Source organism: Passer montanus, unplaced genomic scaffold (assembly GCF_014805655.1).
Source record: "Passer montanus isolate IOZ18808 unplaced genomic scaffold, ASM1480565v1 scaffold142, whole genome shotgun sequence".
Lineage (NCBI taxonomy): Eukaryota > Metazoa > Chordata > Aves > Passeriformes > Passeridae > Passer > Passer montanus.
In genome coordinates, this window is record NW_024361164.1 from 160,749 (window position 1) to 174,737 (window position 13,989).

The following is a 13,989-nucleotide window of genomic DNA, read 5'->3' on the forward strand; positions in this document are numbered from 1 at the left end:
TGTCTGCATTTCCTGCAGCCCTTTCTGCCCAGCAGATGCTGCTGACCAGCTGGGCAGTGGCTGCAGGCAGGCACTGGCCAGGGAGCCTCCAGCCAGAACTTGTGCCCAGGCACTCCTGGAGAGCTGCAGCACAGGGATCTCCCTGTTCATCTACCTCCCTGAAGGCTAAAAGATGTGAGATTAGATCCATTTGCCATTCCTAATGAGCAGCAGGGCTGCTTGGGAGTCCTGTTCTCAAGGACTGGGCACCCTGCCACTGCATCTCTGTTTAACTGGCAGCCAGAATGTCTCACATAGCAGGGCAGGTATGTGAGCCCCTCTGTGCAAACATCCCAGCTCAGCAAACACCACCAGTGTGTGACATTCCATGCTGGAGGCAAGTGTGGAACTGGGCCCCTGGCCCAGCTGGTCCAGGTCCTGACGTGGGAGGTGAAGCCACAACTTTCTGTTCCACAGAGGAGCCCTGCAAGCTGAGCTGTGCACACACCTAACGCCTTTCCTTTAATGGTTTCCTCACCATTGTTCCCAAAACATTAAGAGGAACCTTAAGACCCATGTTCCTTTTCAGATGATATCAGCCTCCCACATACCATCCTTTTCTTCCTGGGACACTCTAACAGAAACTGTCACCACTTTGGCTTTACATTTCCTGTCCCAGTCTGTGCCCAGCAGCACCCCTGGGGTCACCCAGCTGGTAGGAGAGGAGGCCTTTCCTTATTCCTGATCTTCAATAGCTTGTACAGAAAATTAAGCTGGTGCTGGGGGGGGATCACAGATGGGAGCTTTTCCCCCATCTGGGTGGGTTTTCCCAGATCACATTCATGTTCAAACGCACAGTTTTGCTCTCCAGAGTGAACAGTGTCCCTGTAAATGCCAACCCCTTTCCCAATCCCCCACCTCCCTGTTACACCTCCTAGGCTGGCCTTTCCCTCACAAAGGCTTCCCTGGGCTCACAGCCTCTGGCACATTGCTTGATTGCTTCATTCCAAAGAAGTTAGCCAAAATCCACTGCAAAATTGGAGAGACAAGCCTTGCCCAGAGCACTGACCTGCGGGAGCCCCTGAGCTCTGGAGCCAGGCCTGACGCTGGGTGGTCTTGGCATCAGGCAGGAGTTAAATTTTCACTGGTGTGAGTGGTTGTAGCTCTGTCAGAGCTTGTTTACAGCACTTGTGAGCTGGGCTTGTGGTGATCAATGAGTTGGTGTCCCCTTCACTAAAACGGAGGTGAAGCTCATGGTGATGCTAGGGGGAGTAATTAATTAGCCCCCAACGTGAGCTGTAGAGGCAGGCATGTTTGCTGGTCTGGGTTGTGCCATCTAAGGACTGTGTTCCCTTCTTCTCCAGAATTTTCCCTCTGTTTGGATAACGTAAATCCAAGGGAGGCCCATAAGGCAGCATGGGAGAGGTGCAGCAAGCAGTAGCAATCACAGCTCCCTCCCTCAGTAACATGCACAAGCCATTTTATTCCCCTGGAATCTCTGCAAAGAGCTCCATCCAAATCCGAAGTACTTCCAGTTCTCATTTCTGTTCCTTTGTCAAGCAGGCAGTTTTCAGCAGCCCTGGAGGACCTGAACGAGGCCATCAAACTGTGTCCTAACAACCGCGAGATCCAGCGGCTGCTGATGCGGGTGGAGGAGGAGTGCAGGCAGGTGCAGCAGCAGCAGCAGCAGCAGCAGCAGCAGCAACAACAGCAGCAGCAGCAGCAGCAGCAACAGCAGCAGCAGCAGCAGCAGCAGCAGCCATCACCTCCACTCCCAGTGGAGCCAGAACCCGAAGCCCAGCATGAAGAGCTGTATTCTGTGCAAGATATCTTTGAGGAGGAATACCTCGAGCAGGACGTAGAAAATATTTCCATTGGCTTACAGACAGAGTCCAGGCCAAACCAAGGGCTGCCCATCATCCAGAGCCCACCCCCATCTCCAGCTCACAGGGACTCAGCCTATATTTCTGGCTCACCGCTTGGCTCTCATCAGGTCTTTGATTTCAGGTCCAACAGCTCCGTGGGTTCACCAACCAGGCAGGGCTACCAGTCCACATCTCCTGCTCTGTCGCCAACACACCAAAACTCACATTACAGACCCAGTCCTCCACACACATCCCCAGCTCACCAGGGCTCCACTTACCGCTTCAGCCCCCCTCCCGTGGGGAGCCAGGGGAAGGAGTACCAGAGCCCACCACCATCTCCCCTGCGCCGAGGCCCCCAGTACCGTGCCAGTCCCCCTGCAGAGAGCATGAGCGTTTACAGGTCCCAGTCTGGCTCCCCAGTCCGTTACCAGCAGGAGCCCAGCGGGGTGTCCCAGCTGCCCGGCAGACCCAAGTCTCCTCTCTCCAAGATGACGCAGAGATCCTTCCAGATGCCCCAGCTCCCCGTGGCCGTGCCGCAGCCGGGGCTGAGGCTGCAGCCAGCCAAGGCACAGATCGTGAGGAGCAACCAGCCCAGCTCCGCCGTGCATTCCAGTACTGTCATCCCCACTGGTGCCTACAGCCAGGTTGCCCACTCGATGGCCAGCAAGTACCAGTCGTCCTCGGGGGACATGGGGGTCAGCCAGAGCCGGCTGGTCTACCAGGGCTCCATCGGGGGCATCGTGGGTGACAGCAGGCCCGTGCAGCACGTGCAGGCGAGTCTCAGCGCCGGAGCCATCTGTCAGCACGGAGGGCTGGCCAAAGAAGACCTTCCACAGAGACCATCCTCAGCTTACAGAGGGGGGATGAGATACAGCCAGACGCCTCAGATTGGGCGAAGCCAGTCCGCCTCCTACTATCCGGTGTGCCACTCAAAGCTTGACCTGGAGCGTTCTTCCCTCCCCGCCAACCAGCTGGGCTCTCCAGATGTGTCTCACCTCATAAGAAGGCCCATCACAGTCAATCCCAGCGAAATCAAGCCTCACCCACCGACTCCAAGGCCTCTACTCCACTCTCAGAGCGTTGGCCTCCGCTTCTCCCCTTCCAGCAATAGCATCTCCTCCACCTCCAACCTGACTCCCAACTTTCGCCCCTCCGCCTCGATTCAGCAAATGGAGATTCCCCTCAAGCCAGCCTACGACAGATCGTGCGATGAGCTGTCCCCGGTGTCACCCACGCAGGGGGGCTACCCCAGCGAGCCAGCCCGCTCCCGGACCACGCCCTTCATGGGAATCATAGACAAAACTGCTCGGACTCAGCAGTACCCCCACCTCCATCAGCAGAACCGGACCTGGGCCGTGTCGTCAGTGGACACTGTCATTAGTCCCACGTCTCCTGGCAATCTGCCCCAGCCGGAGTCCTTTAGCCCACCCTCTTCAATCAGCAACATTGCCTTTTATAACAAAACCAACAATGCACAGAATGGCCATTTGCTAGAGGAAGACTATTACAGCCCCCATGGGATGCTGGCCAATGGGTCCCGGGGAGACCTCCTGGAGAGAGTCACCCAAGCCTCCTCATACCCCGACGTCAAGGTGGCAAGGACGCTGCCCGTGGCGCAGGCCTACCAGGATAACCTGTACAGGCAGCTCTCCAGGGACTCCAGGCAAGGGCAGACGTCCCCAATCAAACCAAAGAGACCATTTGTGGAGTCTAATGTGTAAAAGACACTTGTTGGAGTGAGACCCTCATGTTTTCAGCACACACTTCCAAGCTTGATTTCCATGCATACTATTATAATTATTATTATTACTATTATTATTTTTATTTCTCTTTGATAGCTACATGATCAAGTTTCTCCGGTACTTTATGTGGTGGTCAGACAGCCATGCACGTGCTCCAGCCCTTTTGTTCCCCAGCTGACTGTGAAGCCAACATCAGCCGAGCCAGTATCATTTGCCCAATTCCAGCAAAATTCCAACCAGGATATCTTAGTCCATGGTGTGGGGTGGTCCAGAGATATCCCTACGCAGCAGGAGGTAACCAGCTCTTTTTCAAGAGACAATTGCCTTGGATTTAAATTGGTTTCTTTTCTCTCAGTGATCTCTTACTCAACTCTGATGGGAATTCCTAGGGAATTCCACAGGAGCCTCTCCCAAAGCTGCATCCACAGGTTCCCTGTGCCAGCCAGGCTGTTTGGCTCTTTGCCCCAAAGAGTGGATGACCCTCAGTGATGTGATTTAACTCCAGTAGCTATGCACAGCACCCACAATACCCATTCTGATTCTGCTGGCTTACAGCACTTTCCTTCCTTATTTAACTTGTCACTGGCCAGAAGGGGTGGGGATCACACAGCACTTTGCTGCTTTCCAAGTACCTACCAGGTGCCCTCACACTGATTTCTTTGCTCCGGGGCATTTTACAAGGTGTAAGGTTAGGCCTTTGTTACGTGTTTTAATCAGCCAAGGGAAGTGGCCAGGAATCTCTTGTGCATGAACTGGGGTTGCACTAACTTCTTCACACTGTTGGCAGACTTCACCTCACCCACAGCATTTGCACGGGGCAAGTCAGTGTTGGGGACTTCGTCTGGGGGGCATTTATCACTTGCAAGGAAGAGCAAAAATCTGACTTAGGAAATGGTATTCAAAGAGGAAAATTGCAATTCTTAATTTTTTTTTTTACATTTTTTTATGATGACGATGTAGAACATGGCATGATGGTCCCAAAAGAGGAAGGGTCCTTCTACAGTCCCAGGCCTGCAGCATCCCTTCCCTCTGGCTCAGTCCTGCCAGGGCTCAGGGGCTGTAGCAAGGGCTGTGCTCCTCTAAGATCCTCTGTTCCCAAAATCCTGGAAAGGGACACCGTGTTCCATATCTGTGCATGGTGGAGACCATGTGTTGCTTTTTGAGAAGCTGTAGTTCAGAGAGACCTATTTATAATTTATTTATGTTATCTCTTTCAGGACGTTTTCCAGTGCAGGTTGGGTTTTTTCTATTATTTTTGGTTTTGTAATCAAATGCAAGTCACATCAAGACAACGTGAAAAGCAGGGGCCGGTTCCAAAATCCTTTTTATAGGATTTTCACTTTTATTTCAATTATTTGCTGAAAATTTCTTTTGAGGTGGGGGTGGAAGAACTTCCCTTACCAATTCCTTTATTCCTGGTGGGTTTGTAATCTGCCTTTTGTGTTCTGAGGGTGAAGGGTGGGATGAAGGGAGGGAGAGTGATAACGCTGTAGCTTGTTTTAAAGCAAACTAGTGCCTGTTGCCCAATGCCAAACCTCACTCATATCAACTCTTGGGAGCAATTCAGTGCTGAGCAGGGGAGTGATTCCTCCAAAGGGCTACTGTGAATCCTTTGCAAGACTTCTTGAACCAAATCACAGGCTCCAACCTCTGCTGGTGTGAGTGAGCATATCCCAGCCACACATCCCTGCAGCTGCACCCTTTCACACCAGCTCAGGACAGGGTCTGGAGCTCCTGAAGCAAACCCTGGCTTTGATGGGGCATTTTTTCTTTTCCCTGTGTGTGGCTCAGCACATCTCATTGCTGTTTCGTTGCCTAACTTGCTCAGAGCAAGCTGGGACATGCACACCTTGGGCCAGGGGAGGCTTGTGTCTCATAGGCACGTGGAGAGCATTTGGAAGGGGGGGTTCCTCTATGAGTTTTGGCAGTTTTGGGGCACCCCAGGGGCCATTTGGTCTTTGTCAAAGCCAGTATTTGGATTGAGGTTGGTGTTTCCTTCCTTAAGGTGCAACCCAGTGCTTTATCCCAGGGCTCTGTAAAATGGGGGGCAGGCTGGGACCCCTTCAGTGGGGTGGGTACCCCATGGGGACACCCAGGTCTGTGCATAGTTTCTCTCCTTGCAAATGGGGTGTGATGGCTTTCTTTCTTCCTTTCATTTCTGAAATAACATGCTCTGTATTGTGAGGAGTAACTGATTTCTCCTCCACATCCCACATGCCCACAGCTGGGAGATGTACCCTGGGTCTGGAGCTTTGCTTAGTGCCTCCCATCCTCCAGCTTTCTGCCTGAGTGAGTGGCTTCCTACCTTTAGTTGCTTCTTTGAAAGGAAAAAGTCACCCAGTTCAGCCCTGTCCCGGTGTTACCCAGCCGAGTGTGACACCCTGGGGTGCTCCTCTCCCTGCCAGCAGCGTGCTCCAGGGGCAGTGCCAGGAGAGCTGCCCATGCTCTGCTTTTGCCACTCACTGCCTTGTGCTCCCAGTCCTGTCCTTCAGAACATCCCCCCACAGCTCTCCTGTGTGTAACTCTCCAGTTTCTGAAGATGTTTTAAGGGAAAAACAAAACAGCTCACGCTTTTAACACAACCACAAAGCTGAAGGAGGCTTGAAACACTGCAGCATGCAGGTTTTCTCACGATTCCACGTGTTACATTTTCCACAGGATTCTTGCACTAATGGTTTTCCATCTGTTCTCTCTGTACATGGGTGCACTTTACTGTTTGAATTTGTTACTATGATAAATACTGGATATTTAAGCGTGAGTAGTGTCTTCATTAGAAAAATAGCAAAACAGCTCATGTCTCTTAGTGTATTTTTCAAAAAAAAAGAGAAAAGAAATGAAGCAATGAATCATAACATTTATAGCACAAGAACTGACTCCTGTATATAAGCATCAACAGATTGAGTAATTTTTGAATACAAAATTATTTGCAGTGGTTTTAAAGCACTTCCCCGGCAATTCTCTTAGGGACAATTGAGGCAGGATGGCTGCTGTGGTCACCAGGTGGGTAAGAAGCACATTTCCTCCTGGAAAAGCTGTTCTTGCTCAGTCCCCTACATCCCCACCAAAGTCATGATTTGGTCTTTGCACGAGGAGAAGCAGAAGTCATTCTGTGTTGTGCTGGCATGGCCCCGTTGTGCTTGGGGGAGCACAAGGTCAGATCTCACCCTGAGGGCCCTTCATCCTCTCCTCTTAGATCTGGGTCTGACAAGATCAGGCCACACTGTGGGATCACGCTCAGTTTCAGACATTGAGCTGTCCTGTACATCTGTGCTATGTATTTAATTACTTTTTGAGTAATTAACACGCAGGTCAGTGCTGCCAGCTGGTGCCTTCATGCCCTCCTGACTGCAGTGGTACCAGTGGCAAGCCCCATCTTCAAGCAAGCAGGATTTGAGGTCCACCAAGTAAAGCAGGTTCTTGATGACATTGAAACTCCAGTTTGCATTCTTGGGGTACATGCGGAAGGCAGTGCCAAAAGTGATGCTGAAGCTGACCCCTTTCTTTAGCCAACCTTCCCACCAGGTGTCTCATCCTCACGTGTGGCTGCTCTGAGACCCAGGTGTGCTGCCACAGAGCTGGAATCTTCTCTCCCAGCATCAGGTGTGGGTGTCTGCCCCATCCCTCAGTGGGCTCTCACTTTTCTCCCAGGTCAGAAGGATGCTGCAGTGCAGGGGAGTGGACACCCACATGGTGGGAGGCTCTGCAGGGTCCCACCAGCCAGGCTGGGAGTGGCATCAGAGGGCTTTGGACATAGTCTTGAGTGGGCATCAGAGTGCTTAGGAAAAGGAGGGTTTTACAAAGACAGGTCCTTTGAGATCCATCTCCAAAGGAGGTACAGCCTGAGCTGCCTTCTCTGTGTCACTGTGTGGGAGGACTGTGATGGTTCCAACAATCTGAGACGTGTGTCTGTCCATCTGTCTGTCTGCTGTGGCACCAGTGCCCAGCTCAGTCTGTCTGAGCATTGAACTTTTTGGTTATTTTTCTTTAACCTGGCTGTGAAGAAAACCACGTGGCTGGTGTGAACGTGTGAGCGTGCGTGTGCCAAACACCGGAGTCGTGCTGGGATTGGGTCTGGAACCAGGCTGGGTAGTAAACTGGGAGCAGTTCAGTCTCCTTCACTAAGGTTGCTGTATATTCAGGGTTACCCAGGAGAAGTCTAGCTAAAACCGAAGTGCCAGCTCTGCCTTATCTAGAGAACCAAGCAAGCCAGCGTGCCTGCTCGTCCTCCGCCTCCCTCGCCCGCGGGGGTCCATAGTGCACTGCACGAGCTCCTTGGTGGTTGTACTTTGCTGTACTCTTGGGAATTCAAGGTAACTCTTCTGGTTTATCAACCTTTACCCAAGGGCTTAGGGAAAGAGCTGCTGTACCTGCTGGGACCTCTGCAAATCAAAGCCTTCACCCCATGCCGGCTGCACTTCGCAGGCTGGTGGAGGGTGTGTTGGACACAAAGCACAATGGTTGAAAGTGAATCTGCGTTGTTTTCAGCTTTATGTGAATAATTGCTGGATTTTCATTCAATCAAACTCTTTTTTCTAATATAAACCACTAAGGGCTCAATTCTTTAGCAAGATGCATTCGTGTCCAACTCTTGACTCTACAGCTGGATCTCACCAAACTGGTACAGACCGACCCAAGAGGTCACAGCGAGCGCGGCCGTCACGGGGAAAGCCAGCAGACACCCAGCCCACCAGCCGTGTCCTTCCTCCTGCTCCTTTTCTAGCTGTCACGGGACTGGGGAGTCAGCAGCCAGGTCCCATCTGATGGGATCACATCCTGTGGCTGTGAAAACAGAGGGCTGCTCTGCTAAAAGACTCGGTCCCTTTGGGTGATGCTGTCCAGGGACGGCGGTGGGGAGGCAAGTCAGGGTCGGGGTGGGTCGGTGGGAAAGCCTCGTGCCCATAGAGCTGGGTCCCCACAGGGCTGCCTCGCTGTGCACTGCTCAGCCAGCCACGAGAGCAGCACTGTGTGCTACATAAAGTCCATTGTGTTGCTACACTGATAAGCCAGAGACTCGTGTGGACTCTGCCAGTACTGCCGGGCTCATCCCTGTCCAGCCTTTTCTTTGCCGTAGTGTTGCATTCAGCGTCCATCTCCTTTCTGTCTTCACACCCGAGAGGATCTGAATTGGGTACAAACACGTCCACTTACACCTGCCTTGTGCTTTGTACAACTCCCTGGTTGCCATCCTCTGAGACACTTGCTGGGAAGATCTTTAAGACACTTAAATTTTCCTTTAGCTTTTCTATAATTCAGATGTAAAGGACTTTCTCTCTGTACAGTATATTATCCAATGCATGTTCTGTTCTCTCTGATATATTGAACACCACACAGTTGTGATATTGTGCAGTGGGAAGAGCAGCCCCTGCCAACAGCAGAGGCCTTCGCCTCTCATCTCTAAGGAAAGAAGAAAACATATTTTTTCCTTTGCTGTATTTGCTTGAGCAGAGTTTTCTTGTCTGTACATGTGAGCTGTGAGATAGATGTGAAAAGTTCAAAAGAATGCATTTCCCCCCCCAATGTATACAGATTGTAATCTGTACAATGAAAACTGTATGTATGAAAAAATGTACCTATTTATAAATGGTTAACACTTGGAAATGGTGTCTGGGCTGCTGTTTTTCCCACATTGGGGTCAGTGAAGGAGTGTTCTGATGCTTCTTGGTGTGGAAATGATGGTGTGAGAGTTGGGTCTCAGTCACTGCATGGGGATGGGGACAGAGGCCTGGGAACCACCAGGAGCAGGAGGTGACAGGCAGTGCTAGTGCTGCTGCCAGCAAAAGGCATAAAATAATATAGTGGATAATAATTATAACACCCATGCATGGCCAGATCCTGGAGATGTGCCCGTGGGGACCCTCACACAGCTACCACTGAGGTCTGCAGGCTGGACAGGACAATCCCACCCACCCTCCCCAGCCCCTCGGGCTCCTCTCCCAGCTGCCCTCGGCGTGTGGGAACTCGAGGATACCCCAAAACTGATCTGGGGGGACAGAGAGTGAGGAGGAGAGGGTTAGCTGCAAACATTTATTAGGTCAGGAGCATCCACTGAGCAAACACATCACGCGTGGGGAGAAAACACTTCAGACACGAAGCTGCTGAACCTGCACAGGCACAGGGTCACTCCGAACCCCCAGGAGCCCTTTAGGGGAGCATCCCCCCCACATGGCCATGCTGAGGGTGAGGGGCTGCCAGTGAGTGGGACATCCCAGTGGTGGCAAACATCCCCTCTGCCCATCAGCACTGGGAACAGCCTGGAGGCTTTGGTCCACAGTGCAGAAATCTCTGCTCCCACTCCGTCCCCAGAGCAGGGAAGAGGAAGAGCCCAGGGACTCCTCTCCCTCGTGCCCCTGCCAGCCCCTGCCCTGCCCATTCCCACAGCACTGCCATTCCCACGGGGCTGGGATGGGTTCAGGGGTCACCAGGGCCTGGACAGGGCAGAGCTCAGGATGATTGAGGCCAAGCCAAGCTGAGTCCAGCAGGCAGCATTGCACCAAGCGTGTCCTTCCCCAGCTGTCCTCGTCACCCTGGGCTGGGCAGAGATGCAAAGCACCAGGGACAAGGTGCACAGAACATTTCAGACATCACAAGGAGCCCGTGCTGGAGACCAGGAGCTGCAGGTGTCACTGGCTGCCACCACCAGGGCTCTCTCCCTCTGTCAGGGTCTTGAAGTCCATGGACAGGGCCATCTCCTCTGCCAGGGGTGGGCGCTTCCACTCCTCCCGGGTCAGCACGTAGCCCACCACCAGCCCAAAGGCCACCAGCAGCACCCCCAGCGTGTTGGCCAGGATGCCCTCAGGCACAAAGTGGCTGTAGGAGTCACTGCAGGGATGGAGAGGGATGCTCAAGCCTTAAGGGATGGGTGATCTGTTCCTATCCTGGCTGGGACCCCCTCCTCATCCTCATCCTTCAGGCACACACTATGGGAAAGGTCCCTTCCCCAAATCAGAGCAAGAGAGGAGTGTTGGTGTTTTGCTTTTGGGAGACCCTTGGTGACAGCAGATTAAGCTGGTGGCACAGTCCTGTACTGGGGCTACAGGCAGCCCAGTACCCTCCCTGCTGGAGGGAAGTGGCTCCTGGGGTGCTCCATAACCCTGTCCCCACAGTGCTGGGGCTGGGGGTGACCCCAGTGTGCAGCTGGGGTCCTCACTGTGTCCTGCAGCTGCAAGAACAGAGAGGTCCCAGGGACATGAGTCCCTGAGTGGTTCTGCAAACACCTGGATGCAGGGAAGTGGCACTGGGCATTTTACCCACATTCCCAAAGAAAGCTGCTGCTTTGGATCCAGCCCCTTGTTAAACTTCATCTGGTAAATGACTCAGCAGCAGCAGAAATAAAGGCCTCAAGGGGAGATTTAAGAGCCACAGATTGAGCAGGGACATCCTTCTGCTGAGGTCTGGAGGGCCACCCCCTCACTCCAGTTCAGTCACCCACCTGATGTTGAAGAGGAGCATCTCAGTAATGCCCAACAAGCAGGAGGTGATGGAGAGGATGAAGAGGGTGATGCCAAAGAAGATGTGCTGGGGCTTGTACCACCCTCTCAGCGAGAACGAGGCACCAGGGAACAGAAAGAAACCACAGCCCAGGAGCCACTGTGGGGACACGGGGATGTCACAGGTGCTGCTGAGCCCCTTCCCTGCCGGGGGGGCCAGGGGCTTCCCACCCCTCACCTGCAGGAGGTAGAGCACGAAGGTGGCCATGCCACACCAGGAGTGCAGGCTGTACATGTCAGGGATGCCCTTAGCCCGGTGTGACTCGAAGACAGCGATGATGCCTGCGGAGAAGAGACCATCAGCACCAGGGCAGCATCCTGCCCAGCCCAGCCCAGCCCAGCACAGCACAGCCCAGCCCAGCCCAGCCCAGCCCAGCCCAGCACAGCCCAGCCCAGCCCAGCCCAGCACAGCCCAGCACTCACCCACCAGGGCGATGACCAGGGCCAGGCCATGGAGCAAGGCGTGCAGTGCCTTGGTGGAGCGCTTGGCTTCGTGCCTGAACACCCGGTACACCAGCAGAGCTGCACAGAGAGGGCACCTGAGCATCCACAGGGCTCACCCAGCCCTGCCCAGGGATGCTGCTGCACCTTCCCCGTGCCTTTTTGTCACCACTTTGTCCCCTTCATCCCCTGCCCGACCGCAGCTCCGGGCTTTGGAGGCTGCAGCTGGCACAGGGCGCGTGTGCCGCCGTTCTGCTCACCGTCACCTTGGAGGAACACCATGCCCAGCACCATGCACAGAGGGTGGGCGTTGAACTGCAGGGGGCTGTGCCAGGCCACGCCGCCCCGGTAGCGGCCCAGCCAGGCACCCGTGGTGGCCAGGAGCGTCAGGCCCAGCAGCTGCGACACGGCCACGTACGCCGAGAGCCCACTGGGGCTGGAGGGCGGCGGGGCCCCGTCCATGGCAGCCTGCAGGGACACAGATCAGGGGGCAGCGAAGCCACAGCGGGTCCCGGCTGGCCGGACCTGGGCTAAGGTCCGGCTCTGAGCAGCGTCTGTCGCCTCTGCTCCACCCTCACCTGCCACGGAGCCGGACGCTTCCTGCTCTGGCTGCGTCACCCACACCTGGAGGTGGCTCCCAGCCGCCACGGCACACCCATCCCCTGCTCCCGCACCTGCTGCCTGCTCCTGGACTCCTGTCCGGTCCTTCTGTCCCTGCCTGCCTGCTCCTGTCCTTCTTGCCAACCCTCCTGCCCCTGCCTGCCCCACTCCTCCTGCCCCAGCCCTCCATCCACACCCCTGCATCCCTGCCCTTCTGTGCCTGTCCCTGCCTCCATCCTTTTCATCCCCACCCCTCCAACACTGTCCCTCCATCCCCATCCCACAATCCCCATCCCTCAATCCCCATCCCTCCCACTCCATGCCCATCCCATGTCCCACCTTCCCCCCCTCCCTAGCCCACCCGCTCGCAGACCCCCACAACAACCCCCAAACCCTGAGAGGAAGGAGGTGCAGGGGTAAGCAAGGGACCCCCTCCATGGTAAAAGCAATGGGGACATGGGGCTGGGTGAACATCCGTGCTGGTGGGGGGGACAAACACATGGTGTCACCCAGCCACAGCTACACCACAGACCCTTCCCATGGCCCCTACAACTCACCTGATCTATGCTTTGTGCTGGGTTATCCCTCAATGGATCGGAGCCACCACTGCCACAGCCACTTCTCTTCCCTGGCACCTAGAGCCAGCAGCTCCCAGTCCCCAGGTCCAGCGTCCCCGCTCTGCTCTGTCCCCTCTTGGGGAGGAGCCCTCTGCCAGCTGTGGCAGACAGACCCACGGTGCTGCCAGGGCTGGGGGAGTGTGGAGAGGGGGAACGCATTAAGACCACGCACACACTTTATTCCCAGCCACCTTTATTGGATCAGCCAGATAAGTGAGTTAAGGGAATTGGTTTATCCCATTAAATTGCACTGCAAAGGCTGCCTGTGTCCAGCCTCACCGCCCGGGGCCATGGGGTGCTCTGTGGGATGAGCAGGGGGACCAGGCTGGGGGGGGGACAGTGAGAGGCACCAGCTCCCCCACATCACAACAGCCTCCCCAAAACTCTCATCACACCGAGGGGCTGCTGGCACATCGGGGGGCTGCAGATGGGGACCCATTTAGCCCTGTCCTGCCTCCCACCAGAGGCAAACATCTGGCCCTGCTGGCAGTCACACAGGGCAAACACAGTCCCCAACAGCACTGAGGATGGAGGGACAGGCAATGAACACCACCAGCCACAGGCCTGACAGCAGGACATGGCATGTCTGTGGCAGCGGGATATTCTGGTTGCCCATTAGCCACCACCGAGTGCTGGGAAAACTGGAGGTGACTGGACCCCTTCCAGGACCTGCCTGCTCCCCTCCCAACCTCTGTCTTCCCAACCACATCCACAGTTCCCCCTTCCCAGGGCAAAGCCAGCGCTCCCTACTTTTGGCAGGGTGTTTTCTCTGGTTAATCTGGTTAATCTGGTTAATCTGGTTAACCTACGTGCCCTGGGGGGCAGGATGCCCGGCCCCCCTCACTGTGGCCTCTGGCTGAGACTCTCCAAAATGCCAGGGGGGGTCTCACAGGGCCTGTCTCTGCTCTCGATGCTCCTGCAGGGATGGGGATTCTCCCTGGCTCACAGCTGAGGAGGGTCTGAGGGGCATATGGAGGGGTTGGAGGCAGATCCCCACACAGCTCCCCGCGTTCCCCAGCCCTACCTGCGGGCGCTGCTGCCTGTGCCAGCGGTGACAGTGTGTGAGCAGGGACAGGGCCACCGCGTTGGCACGGCAACGCAGCGATGACAAAGCCAAAGCGAGGGGGAGCTGCACCCCAGCACGGCGGCGGAGGGAGCAGAGGCAGGGGGGCTGCAAAAGCGGCAGGGGGACCACCAGCACGCGGGGCCCGTGTGTTCTGGGGACAGTCCCCGAGGAGGTGGCTCACTGACAGTGTGT

The 13,989-nt window shown here is 55.1% G+C and overlaps 2 protein-coding genes across 17 annotated transcripts in view; one reads left to right on the forward strand and one right to left on the reverse strand.

Annotated features, from left to right (window-relative positions):
• TANC2 (tetratricopeptide repeat, ankyrin repeat and coiled-coil containing 2) overlaps nt 1-9,184 on the forward strand; it is a 154,024-nt gene extending 144,840 nt beyond the window's left edge. For 11 of the 14 annotated variants that reach the window (XM_039700623.1, XM_039700622.1, XM_039700625.1 and 8 more), the window contains one exon: nt 1,540-9,184. In XM_039700623.1, coding sequence (XP_039556557.1) covers nt 1,540-3,565 — 2,026 coding nt within the window. In that variant the 3' untranslated portion in view covers nt 3,566-9,184. The remainder of the gene's footprint in view (nt 1-1,539) is intronic. The other 3 variants (XM_039700624.1, XM_039700626.1, XM_039700634.1) reach the window with 1 other exon arrangement.
• Nucleotides 9,185-9,606: 422 nt separating this feature from the next.
• Nucleotides 9,607-12,868, reverse strand: LOC120498194 (cytochrome b561). 3 transcript variants are annotated; one of them, XM_039700644.1, is made up of 6 exons: nt 12,672-12,868; nt 11,775-11,982; nt 11,497-11,595; nt 11,252-11,355; nt 11,016-11,173; nt 9,607-10,405 (listed from the first exon to the last, which is right to left on the reverse strand). In XM_039700644.1, the coding sequence occupies exons 2-6, from the start codon at nt 11,974-11,976 to the stop codon at nt 10,207-10,209; spliced, it is 762 nt and encodes a 253-aa protein (XP_039556578.1). In that variant the 5' UTR covers nt 11,977-11,982; nt 12,672-12,868; the 3' UTR covers nt 9,607-10,206. The 3 variants fall into 3 exon arrangements, with proteins under 3 accessions (XP_039556578.1, XP_039556580.1, XP_039556579.1); XM_039700646.1 differs by lacking the exon at nt 11,497-11,595 and having other exon boundaries at nt 12,672-12,862; XM_039700645.1 differs by lacking the exon at nt 12,672-12,868 and having other exon boundaries at nt 11,775-12,228.
• Between the last annotated feature and the right edge of the window lie 1,121 nt (nt 12,869-13,989).

What these genes read in the sequence shown, in the direction of transcription:
- LOC120498194 (XM_039700644.1), bottom strand. Translation starts at nt 11,976, where the DNA reads ATGGACGGGGCCCCGCCGCCCTCCAGCCCCAGTGGGCTCTCGGCGTAC. An exon ending in CCTGGTCATCGCCCTGGTGG is followed by an intron (nt 11,356 to 11,496) that starts GTGAGTGCTGGG and finishes TCTTCTCCGCAG; the next exon opens with GCATCATCGCTGTCTTCGAG. An exon ending in TCGTGCTCTACCTCCTGCAG is followed by an intron (nt 11,174 to 11,251) that starts GTGAGGGGTGGG and finishes GTGTCCCCACAG; the next exon opens with TGGCTCCTGGGCTGTGGTTT.